We start from the raw sequence: 15,485 nt of genomic DNA, 5'->3' as shown, positions 1-15,485 counted from the left end.
ATACGTGTAGATGGCCGTTTTCGAGCAGATTTTAATCAATTATTTAAAGGTATAAAAAATTAATATTATTTATTCAAACTTTTGGGTTATTTTATACATATATTGAAGAGTAAAAATTTACATTTACAAGAATAAAACTTAAAAAGTAGTAAAGATATCAGCTGATACATCTCGTAGGTTGTCGTCCGACTTCGCAACTGGTGTACATCATGGAGGCCATAATTTTTATCTGAAATCAATGCATCAAAATTATAACTTTTTTTAGACATGTATCTTCTATATGAACCTCATTTTAAAGAAAAAAAAAAAAAATTTTCATTTTTTTGACGGCTGTGAAAGTAAGTCATGTTTTTTTACCTTTTTTTTGTTTATTGTTTAGTATAAAAAAATTAGTTAAAATGAAAAAATTGCTTCTGATTGAGGTTCATATTCAGCACAATTATGTAAAGAAATAATATACTAAATTTGAAGATGATTGGTTAAAAACTTTTTAAGCTAGAGTGTACACTAGTTCGAAAAAACTAGTTTCGAGAAAAACGCGTTTAAAAAATAAGTGATGAAAAAAGTTAAGGTGACCGTCTCTTTTTTCTCATGCAATAATTTCTCGCGACATAAATTATCAGCAATAATTTCTTGTTCGATATTTTCACAAAGGCAATATTTCTCATTGTCAAAATTTATTTGGTATTATTAATTATTATTAAAATTAATATTTATTTAATTATGAATTTTTAATGATAAAGTGAAAATAAAATATTTGAGAAACTTTTAAATGATAATTTTTTGCTCTGTGAGAATTTTTTTAATCAAGAAATTTTTGAGTGAGAATTTTTTGCATGTGAGAAATTTTTGTATGATAAATTTTTTATGAAAAATTTTTGTTTCGATAAATTGTTACTGGTAAATAAAGCCACGGTGCCAAAAGGTTAATATAAAGTTGTATTAAACGAATTGAAACAACTTACCAATTAATCAGCTATTCCAGCACCATATTGTAAGCCTTCTTCAGCTTCATATGCTTCATTTTGAGCTTGTAGCTTTTCTTTTCGTGCTTTTCGGGCTTCTTTACTGTCCAAGGAGCTGCGTCGATTCTGACGGGTTACGCGCTGACTGTCGGATTGTTGTGCGTGATTGAAGCTATTGTTCCCAACGATGAGACCTAACTCGTTCATGACTAATAAAATACTTGAACTGCCTTCATTGAATAAGCAAGCAGCCAAGTATGCAGCAATTTCAATAGTTTTTAAACCACTATGCAAATGTTTAGGGGCCATACGCCAAATAGTTGAATTAAAACTTTCATTAGCATTTTGAGTATGGCCTCCTAAACATCTCTCCAATAAATCTACCCGGGATAAATCCTGATAAATTGGAAAAATCGCTTTTTGAACGTCAGGATGCAAAGGTGTCGGATGTTTTGGAGGTTCTGTCCCCAGAGCTTTAGCTTCGTTCCACTTACACCAGCTATCTACACCCTTTGGACATTTGTCATGTTGTGGATTATCATCTGTTGATATCATATGGAAATAAGTTGCCAATATCTCATTTTTCATGTCTTCAACGCTATTTACATTTCTCCTAATTGCTAGTCCATAGTAAGTGCTTAATTTTTTTATTAAAACTTCTGTCAACTTGGAAGTATATGAATGACTACCTACTCGACCCTAACCGACCGCTCCGTTCAGGTAATTATGTTCTCGGGCGCTGTACCGAGCGCACTTACTAAATCGCTTGTAACTTTTGAACGAATAATAATTTTGACCTGAAATTTTAACTGTATATTTTTCAATAGTTTAACAAGCGATTTATGAAAAAAAAAAATTTTGAATTTTTTCAAGCCTCTACACGTATTTCCCCCCTTAAAGACTGTATTACCGGCGGTCAGCCAGTAAAACGAAGAGTATAGCATCAGCTGTCTTTTAAGCTATATTTAGAAGTACATTATTATGCATGGCTGGCAGCCATTGGCTGCTTAAAGGAAAGAAAATTTCTCTAACTGCCAGTCGAAAAAAATGAATTATAATTAAAAAATACAATATTAAGCTGTGATTTTCAAACCACAAGTTCCTATAAGGCAAATAAGAAGAATGAAAACTAAATTGAGTTAAAAAATTGATTTTTTCAAACGTTATCGTGTTTACTCTTCTATAAAAACTTGAAAATCTGCTCCATGAGCCATTAAAACTACTTTTTTTTTATGTAAAAATAATATTTTATGCTGAGGACAAAATTTTTTGTTTTTTACGATTTTTTTTTGTATCAGTAAGGACCAGTTTTTTGATCCAGGATAAAATCACTATTGCCAGTATATTTATGTCCATAAATTGAGTAGATATACTCTACGTAGGATAAAATTTTATCCCGGATTGAAAAACTGGGCTCAAGAGAATGTTGTTTAATTATCCTGCAACACTGTAGTTCTGTTCACTGGTCATATAAAGCCCGATACGGTTCATTTCAAGATGAACTTTATAAATTGGCATATCAAGAATAATCAGTGAATTTTTTCACAAAAAGTAGCTTTGATATTCAATAAAAATTTTCCAACATATCACACTCACACGTCGACAATAATTTATAAATTTTTATTGCGTGGATGAAAAAAGTTAAAACGTTGCACGGAAATACCTTTAACTTTTTGTGTATTATAAACTATTTTTTTTATTGTATGTTATACCTACACACTCAACGGAATATATGTCATTCGCGTTTACATGCAAATGCAATTACTTGACGTATCCCGAGGTAGTGTAGCCGGACACGTCGCATCTGCTCGAAACACGTCGGTACGAATGATCGAGAAATGTGTCTATGTATTTATTGTATATATATACAAAATATATACAATATTATATAACATATAAATTTTTGCGCTAACAAATATTCTATAATTGTCGCACTGTTTCAGTATTTTTTCCGATGGATTTAATTATAAAAATTCAAGTATTCATATTTATATTGATGTTCACATTTATTTTTATAATATACATTGAAAAATTAAGTAACGAGTTGAATAAATAGACCAATACAGAATAAATAAAAAATATTTCCCGTGATATACAGTGCAGAACAAAAATTTGATGCTCACAAATCAATACCGTCCTTTACGTATAAAAGTTCAAAAGTCCTGGTCTATATACTCGGAAAATTATATAAGTGCATCCTCAGAAGCACCAGAACCCAACTCGACCTCTCAACGTATTCCAAACGACTCGTGTACGCTCACATGCACTTAGAAACACCCTTACTTACTTAGTCTTAAAGTCTCTTTTCTTACCTCTGTACGAAACTGAAATAAAGTCTCTTTTACAGTCAACGTATCATTTTTTTTTATTTTTGTACATATATATCTGAATGTATATCAAAGAAAGAGTAAAAACAAAGTTGAGAAAAAATATCTCAAAGATGTCGACTTGATGTATAGATGTTAAAATGTATTATTATGAAACGAGAAGAACATTAAATTTTTTTTTTTGAGTCAGAAGCTCAGGCGGAAAATATATTTAAGTAACGACAGGAGCAGAAAAGAAGTAATTTTTTTAGATTTCGTTTAGAGAATTGAAATTTTTATGACAAAAATTAAAAAGGTCCAGGTCCATTCAATTAATAAAAGAAATAAATTGTATTGCTGACCTATTAAATTAAATAGAAACAAATTGTAAGAAAAAAAAATGGAAAAAATAAAAAATGCGGTCTAAAACATTCATTTTATATGAAAGATTGAACAAATAGAGACGTAATTTTAATCTCAAATTTTCCGTAGCTGGTCACTGAGATGATGAAAATGAGACGCATGCGCTTAACTTATAAATCAGCTGATTCATAGCACCCATAAGCGGCCTGAGACTAAACCACTTTACATCACCACAGAAACACAAAAAAAATTTGTTTTTTATTTATTATAATTAAACGAGGTCAAGGTCATTTTGAAGTTAATAAAAAAAAATTAGGAAAACGGTTGACCCGTAATTAAGTGCTCAAAATTGCACTTATTACGTTTTTGAGCTCTTCGAGCTCAAAAATATAATTTCCGTGTAGTTTTGAGCTCTCTGATCTCAAAAGTCTGATAGAAGTTTAATAAAACACTATTTTTTGAATTTTCAAACCGCAATAACTTTTAAAAGAATGAACCGATTTTTACGCGGTTGGCGACATTCGATGCAATTTTTAAAATTCTATGATAAATTTTTAAACACAAATTGATAAGACCGGAAGTTTCGGTGTAATTCGAAAAAAACACTTTTTTTCGATTTCTTTCGTTAACGATAATTCACTAACGAACTAACCGATTTTGACCGGCTTGGTGGCGATCGACGTGGTTTTTTGATGTTTAGAGCTGATTAGTTTTTGGAATTGATCGGTCAAGCCGGTTAAAAGTTATTAAAAAAAAACCACATTTGAAAAAATTTTTTTTCGCAGTTTTTTTAAGATTTCTCAAAATCTATCAGTCCGAATCGGTCCAACTTGTATTTAAAATCTAAGTTTAGTCGAACCCTTTCGAATGGCACCAATCGCGATCAAATCGGTCAAGCCGTTCAAAAGTTATGAGAGGTTTACATACACACACACACACACACACACACACACACACACACACACACACACACACAAACACATACATACATACATACAGACATACATACAGACACCATCACGGGAATAGTCAGGGAAGCTTCCTAGGACCTCAAAACGTCGAGATCTGATGAAAACTCGATTTTCGAAAAACGGGGTAAAAACAATAACCTCGATTTTTGAAAATTTCCAATTTTCTTAGCGGGAAGTTAAAAAAACGGTGTCAATATATCAAATATTATGGCGGCTAGAGTGTTTACAAGCAGGCTACGTTCACACAGAATAATGGCCATTCACTATAATTCTTTTTCAATTGTTATTTTTTTGTAATAGAGCAAATTAAATTTTATCTGAAACATTATGTATGCTAACACTTAGTTATTGTTTTGCAAATACAAAGGGAATATAATAGCGGTAATTATAAGTAGCAGAATTGCTTGACTTTGGCATAGCGTGAAGCATTTAGAAGTGTGCTTTTATCGACTTGCCAAAGTTTTGGCATGTATCAAATTCTACAAAATTTGGAACATACATAAACTGTCTGTAAGTATTCATCGCTACCAGAGATTCAGTTAATAGCTACTGAATAGCCACAGAATATTCGTGAGTAATTGATGAGTTGCCGATCGAAGTTTACGAGGATGAATTTCATGGAAGAAGTAAATTGGATGACCCTTCAAATTTTGCTATTCACCTTACCACTTTTGATAAACTGCATTGATTAGAAACTGAATAGTAAAGTATGCTAATGCTTAGAGCAAAGTTAGAGATAATTAAAGGATTAGAAGTAATGTTAGACTATGTCAGTAATTAGTTTTTATATACAACGAGAAACAATTTTGTTACCACTACTCTCCTCATTTTATTGGAGTAATTAATTGATTTTATTGCTACAAATAGTTGTAGAATTCTGAGAAGCTTTTCTCTAAAATTGTTATTAAAGTTATGACATGCACTTTTTTTGCATTCTGCAGGCTATCTTTAAAACCTTCTGATATGTTCAAGATCAAAAGGCTCAAAAACGTTTCTATTAGAAAGTTTGATGCTCTTCAAGCTCAAAATACAACTTCGAGCTCGAAAATCTAGTAACTATTTTGGAAAAATGTTTTTTTTTAGAAATTTTGCAAACAACTTTATTAGTTTTTTGATAAAATAATTTAGCTTCGAGTGTTTTATTTTTAGGCGATATTTTTTTTCCGGTCCTACCTGAAAGTCTGATAATTTATAGAAAAAGAAAAATTTTGCCGCCGAAAAAAAAATTCTAAGTTAATTAGACTACTTCCAATTTACTTTCACATTTCAAATCATTGCTATTAATATATGTTACCAATTAAAAAAATAAAAAGCACTGAGATTAATTAATTAAATTGAAGTCAATACTGATGAAGAGCAAAAACTTATGTTTATTGTAGTGCAAGTATAGACAAAATCGAGAACAGCGCCACTGTGCCATGAAATAGAATTAAAAAGTTTTGAAAATTAAAATATACACACAAATTTGAATTTTAGTTCATTGATATTGTGATTTCATAGTAATTATGAATTAAAATTTATCTTTCTTGGTTAAATACAAAATGTCATTTCTAAAATTAACAATTTAATAACTTTCCAGCGTTTATTGTAAATACCATCTAATGCAAAATTAAAAAATTCCAATTTAAAGAAAATTTTGTATCATTTATTATGAATATTCACCTTTTCAGCTCAACAACTCAAAAACTGTTAGTCGCAGAGTGTTTGTTGAAAGGAACTTTCTTTAGCAAATTTAATTTCCTACAAAAGCCGAATTCTCATTTTTTCTAAATTTTTGTTTTTTAGTACCGAAAAATAGCGTTGAAATCGAAAAAGAATTTTCCTTGTGTTATTTATATGAGAAGTTAAATTTTTCAATGAGTAAAGCTTCCAATTAACTTGAAATTTTTTTTTCGGCAGCAATATTTTTTTTTTTTTATCTATGAATTATCAGATTTTCAGGTAGGATAGAAAAAAAAATATTTCCCAAAAATGAAACACCCTAATTTAGCTATTTCAGCAACAACATTCGTTCGTTCAACTAAAATATTTTTTTGAATTAAGTAAAGGATTCTGCTACAATAACAAAACTGTTTTGTTGGTATAGAACATAAATTATTTATTATTACTTAGATTTTGTCGTTATAACATATGATTTTTTATTCCTATATGCTAACATATTAACTAACAAAAAGAATTTATTTCAGGGTGTCTATATTTATACAGAAACTTACAATTGGTTCGAGGTGAAACGACCATTGTTGAGAACAAGTTTTCTCGATAATTTCTTCGTTAACGTAAATAATACAGTATCCTTGGAAAGAGAGGATACATTTTCATAGCCAAGTGTCGGAAATATCTAATGAAATATTCAGAAACAAATCCCATTTTAAGAGATATCTATTTTCTCGTCGTTTTCTTATAATATAACTTTTGATAGAAATAACAGAGCGTACTGAATTTTGAATTCATATAGGGCTGCAATATTGCTATGAACTCATTTTGGACACTAGCTTTCAGAAATTAAATAGCCCGAAGGTATTTCTGCTGTAGAGATAGTAGCAGTGCCGAGTAGAAGCTGCATGAGAATTCAAAGCAGTTATCAAGTTTGCGGAATGTCGAGCCCACAAAAACAGAACTCAGTAGCAAATCTGAGAATCATATGAATAACTTTCAAAATCATCTTTCGTGGTTATGTTTTTGATTAGTTATGTTTATGTTTTTGATTAGTTTAATTCAAGATAACATGTGAAAAAATTTTCTGATATGACACCCTGTAACATATTCGCGGAGTGAACGCGGGGTGGATGAATTTTCAATTAATTCATTTTTTCTAGGGATCAAAATTCGATCCCAGGCAGATTTAATTCATATTTCATATTATTACTATAATTCACTCCGCATAGTAAATTTTTTATTCTTAATTTTACTTTTGAACAATTGAATTATTATTAATTAATAATTATTACAAGGAAATATTTATTTAACACTATATTATTCATTGAGAATTGGTTTACTGAGATTTTGGCGCAATTGAGACTGATTTACCCGTAGATAATTTTTCGTTAATTTATTTTATATTGGGATAAATTGTTCATTAATTATTTATTTTAGTCGGAAAATTCCATGTGGTTATTTTTATATTGAACTTAAGTTCTAGAAATTTATTTATTAATTTAATATCATCCTTTCATAAAATTCTTCGAAATTATTTAACGGCGTGGATATTAAGTCCGGGAATTTTAGTTAAAACTTTAAATTCTTGAAATTTTTCAGGAACATCTCCGGAACTTTTGCGGAACTTTTGCGGAACTTTTGCGGAACTCTTTAGAAACAGTTAAAAAAATTTACTTACAAACTTTTAAGTAATCAAAAATTTGAAATTCTTAAAATTTTTTAGGGACTTCTCTGGAACTTTTGCGGAACTTTTGTAGAAGCTTCTCCGGAACTCTTTAGAAATAACATTTAAAAAGTTTACTTACAAATTTTTGAGTAACCAAAAATTTAAAATTCTTAAAATTTTTGAGGAACTTTTTCGGAACTCTTTGGAAACAACGTTAAAAAAGTTTACTTACTAACTTTTGTGTAACCAAAAATTTTAAATTCTTGAAATTTTTAAGGAACTTCTCCGGAACTTTTGCAGAACTTTTGCGGAACTCTTTAGAAACAGTATTAAAAAAATTTACTTACAAACTTTTAAGTAATCAAAAATTTAAAATTCTTCAAATTTTTAAGGAACTTCTCCGGAACTTTTGCGGAACTTTTTCGGAACTCTTTGGAAACAACATTAAAAAAGTTTACTTACAAATTTTTGAGTAACAAAAAATTTGAAATTCTTAAAATTTATTAGGAACTTCTCCGGAACTTTTGCGGAACTTTTGCGGAACTTTTCTGAAACTCTTTGGAACAGTATTAAAAAAATTTACTTACAAACTTATAAGTAACCAAAAATTTGAAATTCTTAAAATTTTTTAGGAACTTCTCCGGAACTTTTTCGGAACTCTTTGGAACAGTATTGAAAAAAATTTACTTACAAACTATTAAGAGACTAAAAATTTGAAATTCTTAAAATTTTTTAGGAACTTCTTTGGAACTTTTGCAGAACGTTTCCGGAACTTTGTAGAAACAGTATTAAAAAGTTCCAAAAAACATTTAAAAAAAGTTCCGGAAAGATTCCTGAAAAGTTCTAGATAAGTTCCTAATAAATTTTAAGAATTTTAAATTTTTGGTTATTCAAAAATTTGTAAGTAAACTTTTTTAATGTTATTTTTACAGAGTTCCGAAAAAGTTCCGTAAAAGTTCCGCAAAAGTTCCGGAGAAGTCCCTAAAAAATTTTAAGAATTTCAAATTGATTACTTAAAGTTTGTAAGTAAATTTTTTTAACTGTTTCTAAAGAGTTCCGCAAAAGTTCCGGAGAAGTTCCTTAAAAATTTCAAAAATTTAAAATTTTTGGTTACTCAAAAGTTTGTCAGTAAACTTTTTTAATGTTGTTTCCAAAGAGTTCCGAAAAAGTTCCGGAAAAGTTCCTCAAAAATTTTAAGAATTTTAAATTTTTGGTTACTCAAAAATTTGTAAGTAAACTTTTTAAATGTTGTTTCTAAAGAGTTCCGGAGAAGTTCCGGAAAAGTTCCGCAAAAGTTCCGGATCGTCTCATAATCGGAACTTTTCTGAGGAATGTTTTCGGAACTTTTTTTTTACACGGGAATGTTGAGTATTAAACTCGTGATTGATTTGGAATAAATTTAAGCGTCGGTTTTTAGTTCGGATTTTTTGGGAATTAAATTTATTAGTCGTGAAAATATTTTATGATTTAATTGCTAGCTAATGACTGAATTAATTAAGTAAAAATTTAATGTAATAATTTTCAGATATTAAATTTTTGTAATAACTTTTATAAGTAAAAAAAATAAAAGTAAAGTAAAATCATTGTGTGTGTGAAGACGCGTGGGTTATGAGTGTGTGAGTGTTAACAGCGTCCCCTCGTGCATTGCGTTCTCTGTGCGGGGTGTTTCGTTGGCTAGTTACTTAAGGGGTATGAGTGTGTGAATGTTAACAGCGTTCCCTCGTGCATTGCGTTCTCTGTGCGAGGTGTTTCATTGGCTAGGTACTTAAGGGGTATGTGTGTGGGCTGCAGGCAGTCTCAGTTTACGTTGCGTTCACTAGGCTGAGGCTTCTGTTAGTGGTGTGATAAAGACGATCCTCGTGCATTGCGTTCTCTGCGCGGGGTCATAATACGTTGGGTTAGTGAGTCAAGTGAGGTATTGTTAAGGTTTGGATTAGCCGCTCGTCAGGCCAGACGAACTCTGTCACACAGTGCGTTCTTTGTACAGAGTAACTCTAACTGTAAATAGATAGTAAGAACTAAATTATAGTTTTAAGTTGATTATAGAGTGTGTACGTGAGTGCGCAACTTGTTAAATTTTGTTATTAATAAACACCGGTTGTATTGTTAATTAAAAATTTATTTATTTCAGATCACCTTCCTCCACTCTCTCTCCCTGTAAGATAAGCTCAGCTCTGGTTCCGGTTCCAGGAACCGTGATTAAAAATCCTGGTGGCGCCCTTTTGTTTATTAATTAGATTTCATTTTGTTTAGTTTATTATTTTAATTAATTTAATTTAAGGGGCCAAATGTGCAGCCGATAAAACTGTGTCAAGAATTTAAAGTCAATCGGTTGAGCCCTTTCAAAGATATTCGAAAAATAAAAACAAAAAAATAAATTTTTTTAAAGTTTTTTCTAAATAACTTTCAAAATATCTTACTAATCAGCTCTCGAAATCAAAGACACTTTTAACCCTTTCACGGTTTTGGGCGTTTCTCCCACTCTTTTCCCACTCGCGGGGCAAGGGGACTGCACGCAATCCGGTGAGCGGAGCGCAGGGACGTATAGTAAAGGTTTACATGGTTAAGCCATAAAAATAATAAATACGGCCCTGAGTGAACACGCGGTGGGCATGAAAATCTGGTGGAGAGAGTTAGTCTGCTCACGCGACTGGCTATCCCTACTTCGGGAGAAAAAGTACTACACAGTCCGAATCGACCGTGAGAGGGTTAACTTAACAAACTGCTTCGAATGCAGCCAAGTAAGTTAAAATCGTACAAGGCGTTCAGAAGTTATAGTCATTTAAAAATTTTTAATCGATTGTTTTTTTGATATAACTTTTGAATTTTTGAGATCGAAGAGCTCAAAAACCAACCAAATGTGAAATTTTCGAGCGTTTTAACCTTCTGATGCTTCTGGGCGTTTCCCCCACTTTGCGGACACTTCAGCGGGCGGCCCATATTCGCGTTAGTGTGTGTCCTTGTTCTCTTATGAGCAGTAGCGTACCTATTAGACAAGAGAACGGACAAAAAGTATTTGGTAAATTCCAAATTTTTGAAAAAGCTAACATAATTTTTTTTTTACAATTTAATGCTTTAAAGAATTATTTTATTGTTATTAAATAATTATTTTACTTTGAGAAAAGTTTAGAACATAATCTGTTATATACTAAAATATGTTTATATGTATCATATAAACTATTAATTAAAATAAGAAAATTATTATTATATAATATTAATATCAATTTAGATAAAACAAAATATAAAATTATTATTGTTTGTTGTGGAAGTCAAAAAAGCAACCAAGTCGACAAAGGGGTACATTGCATTGAAGACATTGAAAAGATGTTCGAATGTAGCCTCCTTTTTTGATTTTTTTTTTCTGTATTGCACATAATACACATGTACGGCGTAAACCAGATATTTTGATTAACGAATGTGACTGTTTGGAGTTTTCATCAGGCTCAGGTACATTGCGGATAACAGTAGCGTTACGTTCCCGGTTAGAAAAATTGCCAATTAGCTGTTTTGCTAAATTTTCCCGGTATTCTAACTGACGTATTGGTTTAGCTTCACTTGCATTATAAATAATATGACTATTTATGATACATAAATCCAAGACAAAATAAAAATAATATTTCCACCATTTTTTTGACGGACGAGATGTGCTGTAATAAGTTCTTTTCTGATCTGAAAGATCTACTCCACCCATAAATTTATTATAATGAACTACAGGTGAGGGGCAAGGAATGTCAACGTAACGTTTGTCTTCTCTTAAGTATTTTTTCAACATTACTATATCCGTAGGATTACAATTAGTAGACAAAACTGTCACTGGTCGATTATCCTGCCATACAGTCACAGTTATATTTCTTATTTGCTTTTGTAGGAAATCACCTCTTTTCAATTTCAGATTCTTTGGATTTTTAAATTGTACAGGCCATTCTTTTCTATTTTGTCTTATGGTACCACAGCCGTAAATTTGGTTATCTTCTAATTTCTTGAATAATCTTATTGAAGTAAATGAATTATCACAGTAAAGGTGATAATTTTTTTGACCAAAAAAATCCGATAAAGTTGAAACAACCTGTTCACCTAATAATAAATCTTTATTAGTCTCTTCTTTTTTCCCAAGATATGGTTTTTCATCCAATGTATAACCAGTTGAGGCTTCAGCTATAACCCAAAACTTCAAACCCCAAGATGTTGGCTTATCTTTCATATATTATTTCGCAGAAAAATTGCCTTTGTATGCAACTATAGCTTCATCCACTGAGATATCTCGATCAGGTCGATACACATATTTAAATTTATCAATGCAACTTCCAATACAGGTCGAATTTTATAAAGTCTATCATAATCTTTTGAACCAAGCTTTGGCATTTTAGAGTTGTCATTAAAGTGCAAATATTGGCTAATCAATTTAAATCTATCACGTGTCATTGCATTTGAGACTAATGGACACTGTACAAAATCACTCTGAAAGTACATCTTTAATTGTGGCAACCGAACAATGCCCATGTAAATAAGAATGCCTACAAATGCTTTCATCTCATTAGATGTTACAGGCTTCCAATGTTTATTAGGACGACCAGCATCATGCACTTCCTGTGCGTACAAATTAGTTTGTTCAGCCATCATTTCATAGAAATCATTATCGAAAAATAATTTTAAATATTCTTCCTCGGTAGATCCTTCAGGTATCGTATGAAGAGGCCCAACAAATGCAGAAAATCTTCTTACTTCTGTTTTTTCTATATCATCACACCATTCGTCGACAGTACTCTTATACTCATTATCATCTATAAACAATTTTCTTCTAATTATTATTTCATTCGATATCATTTCAACCATAAAAAAAAAATAAAACTTAGTCTGCTGTTAGGAGTAGCAATAAACTCGAACTCAGAAATTTATTTTCAACAAAATATTGCAAAAAGGTTATCAGTTAATCGGATCAAAAACAAAACAATTAAACTATTGTTGCGAAAAAAAATTAGTTGCATTTTTATATTGTCAAAAAAAAATTTATAAATAAGAATTAAATGACAATTCAATTATTTTGTTTTTGGTTTTAAATTTTACTCATAACCTTATTTCTCTATTTTGTATAAATAATAACATCGATACTTTTTTTTATTTACCTTCAATATCATTATTTTCAATATTTATATCATCATCGTCCATAAATGAGCAATTCGAACTGTCACTCTGATAATCATCATATTCTTGTATGTCATCATCACAAACTTTTTTAGCTGGTTTAACCTTTTCTTTGTTTATAATTTTTTTCTTTATCGGTTTCTTTGATACTTTACCTGGTGTATTTTTCTCTTTTAATTTTAATGAATTTTCAAGCTTCATTTTGAAAAGCTTTTGTAATGCATAATTTTTAAATAAATAAAATGTATGACTAGCTCAAACGCTCTTGATGACAATGTTTTGAACGGGGCACCAACAGAACCCATTTAACAGCTGATAGACGGTACTGACTGAGCACGAGTCTTGTAAATTCAGGTAGTGGGGACAATGAGCGCACGCCATTTGCAATCCCTACTTCAGCGACGCGCGGCTCATTCTGTCTCGGCCTCAGAGAGTTAAACTCAGAAAAAGCGCAAAGTTCCGGGGATGGTTGCCGGATAACTGGATGGTTTTTCTGATTATCTTATATCTATAAATTAGAACTTTACACCTCACTTTAGAACTTAACTCCTCACACATTATTCTATTGAGGAGACAATTCAGCGATCATGCGCAAAACCAGAATAAATATATCCTGACATGCTCATGCTCATATATGGCTTAATATAGCTAATTTTTATTTTCAGTCATGTATTAGCGTGTAAGGATGTATCAGAAAAGATACCACAACCTATCAAACCATATTAGAAAATTGTTTCACTTATCGGGTTATTTAGACTAATCATAATTGATGAAAAGAAATTGTAAATCTAAAAAGTATTAGATCAAGCAATAAAATTAAGATCAATATATTTTGGAAGTATCAATAAATATTGTGATTACAATAATATATTCAAAAAGAATTTTTGTTGTTACTACAAAAAGACTACTTGAAATAATAATCTGCAAGTTCAACACCTTTGACAATGATAAGTTATTATTCGTATTTAGTAACAGTGTGATTGAATGATACTCCCACATGAATGTCAAATCCTCCTCCAAGATTTTTCAACGAAGACACTTTATCTGACTTTGTCTAACCTGATGTAAGCGGTACTTGATGACTATCGACGGTTCTCTGCTGTTCGTATTTAGCGGATCCTTCAGAATTATCATGATTTCCATATCCTGTTTCGGAACTATGAGCTTGGTAACCGTAGCTTGATTTATGTTCTTCAGCTGCACTCGCATCGTATCCTCTAGATTTTTCCATGTTGTGTGAAGTTTTGACCTTTGTTGTTACCTTCAGATTACTTGCTCCATTTCCAACTTTCGAAATCGTACCCTCGGCTTTCTCAAACGCAGAATTGATTAAATTTTTTCCTAAAGTTCTTACAGCATGAACTTTGTGAACCACTTTTTTACCAATCTTTTTGCCAGCTTTTAGAAGATCAGATAATTTACCTTCTTTAGACGACCCAATATCTACTTTCAGATTAGCTTCATGATTGAACCCCCTATAAGATTGAATAGACGATTGACCAAATTGTTCGTGACTTTGTTTGTTTATTGCACTATTCTTGTCACGGACTTCTACAAAATTTTCTTCTGTCATGTGACCGAAATGTTTTGATGATCCTTCATAAAGCTCGATTGGATTGCCATTGTCCTGTTGCTGATATTTGATTAGTTTATTATTGAATCCTAAACCTAGGTCTTTATTTTGCTCGTAGTTCGCTGAATTGCTGTGCATACCATACTGTGTACAATTTATAGTTAATTTGTGATTTAAGGACTTGGATTCTCCTGAATGCATGGGTTGATGAACAAAATTTGATCCTGCACCATTTTCGCTTCTAGGCTCTTTTATTTGGGCCGAATATGATGAAATTAATCCTAAATTTCCTTTTACTAAATTTTTATTTGATGTGTTATGTCGGACTCAACGTTCGACATTTTTATTTTATAACAAATAGAATTTAATTATTCATCCATGATTTCATGTTTTTACAACTAATTACATATATTTACTTTTATTATTAATTTTTTTTTTCTGTAGAATTCTAGATACTATTTTTTTTTTAAAAGAAATTATTTTAAAAATATTTATCGGTTTATCTGGGTCGAACAGTAAATAATAATTTTATGACCCGAGCAAATAAAAAAATAGTTTTCTTATCTAACTACGACTCGGAAAATTCCCACATTTAGTTGGGCCCGACTACATGAAGGGATTTGAGTCTGAGCAAATACCCTAATGGATTTTTGAGTATTTTTATCTGGACCCGAAATAGAAATATATTTTTTTTTGATAACAAAATAAAATGTATAGAAAAAAAATTAAATAACAATAATTTAAGTAACAATGAAATTAAGTAATAATTATTTTAGATGAAAATAAAATTAAGCAACAAAAATTTAAATAATGAAACAAATAAACAAATAGAACTTGATAATA

The 15,485-nt window shown here is 30.7% G+C and overlaps 3 protein-coding genes across 3 annotated transcripts in view; 1 reads left to right on the top strand and 2 right to left on the bottom strand.

The window, feature by feature from the left end:
* LOC123268155 (diacylglycerol O-acyltransferase 1) overlaps window positions 1-15,485 on the top strand; it is a 246,513-nt gene that overhangs the window by 72,765 nt on the left and 158,263 nt on the right. The gene's annotated exons all lie outside the window — the stretch shown is intronic.
* On the bottom strand, window positions 91-1,789 carry LOC123268158. Its single transcript, XM_044733049.1, has 2 exons — window positions 966-1,789; window positions 91-229 (listed from the first exon to the last, which is right to left on the bottom strand). Exon 1 carries the CDS (start codon window positions 1,551-1,553, stop codon window positions 969-971), a length of 585 nt encoding a protein of 194 aa, XP_044588984.1. The 5' UTR covers window positions 1,554-1,789; the 3' UTR covers window positions 91-229; window positions 966-968.
* On the bottom strand, window positions 13,959-14,877 carry LOC123268160. Its single transcript, XM_044733053.1, has 3 exons — window positions 14,559-14,877; window positions 14,176-14,264; window positions 13,959-14,001 (listed from the first exon to the last, which is right to left on the bottom strand). The coding sequence occupies exons 1-3, from the start codon at window positions 14,841-14,843 to the stop codon at window positions 13,974-13,976; spliced, it is 402 nt and encodes a 133-aa protein (XP_044588988.1). The 5' UTR covers window positions 14,844-14,877; the 3' UTR covers window positions 13,959-13,973.

Source organism: Cotesia glomerata, linkage group LG6, assembly GCF_020080835.1.
Source record: "Cotesia glomerata isolate CgM1 linkage group LG6, MPM_Cglom_v2.3, whole genome shotgun sequence".
NCBI classification, from domain to species: Eukaryota; Metazoa; Arthropoda; class Insecta; order Hymenoptera; family Braconidae; genus Cotesia; species Cotesia glomerata.
This window is presented reverse-complemented; position numbering and strand designations above follow the sequence as displayed.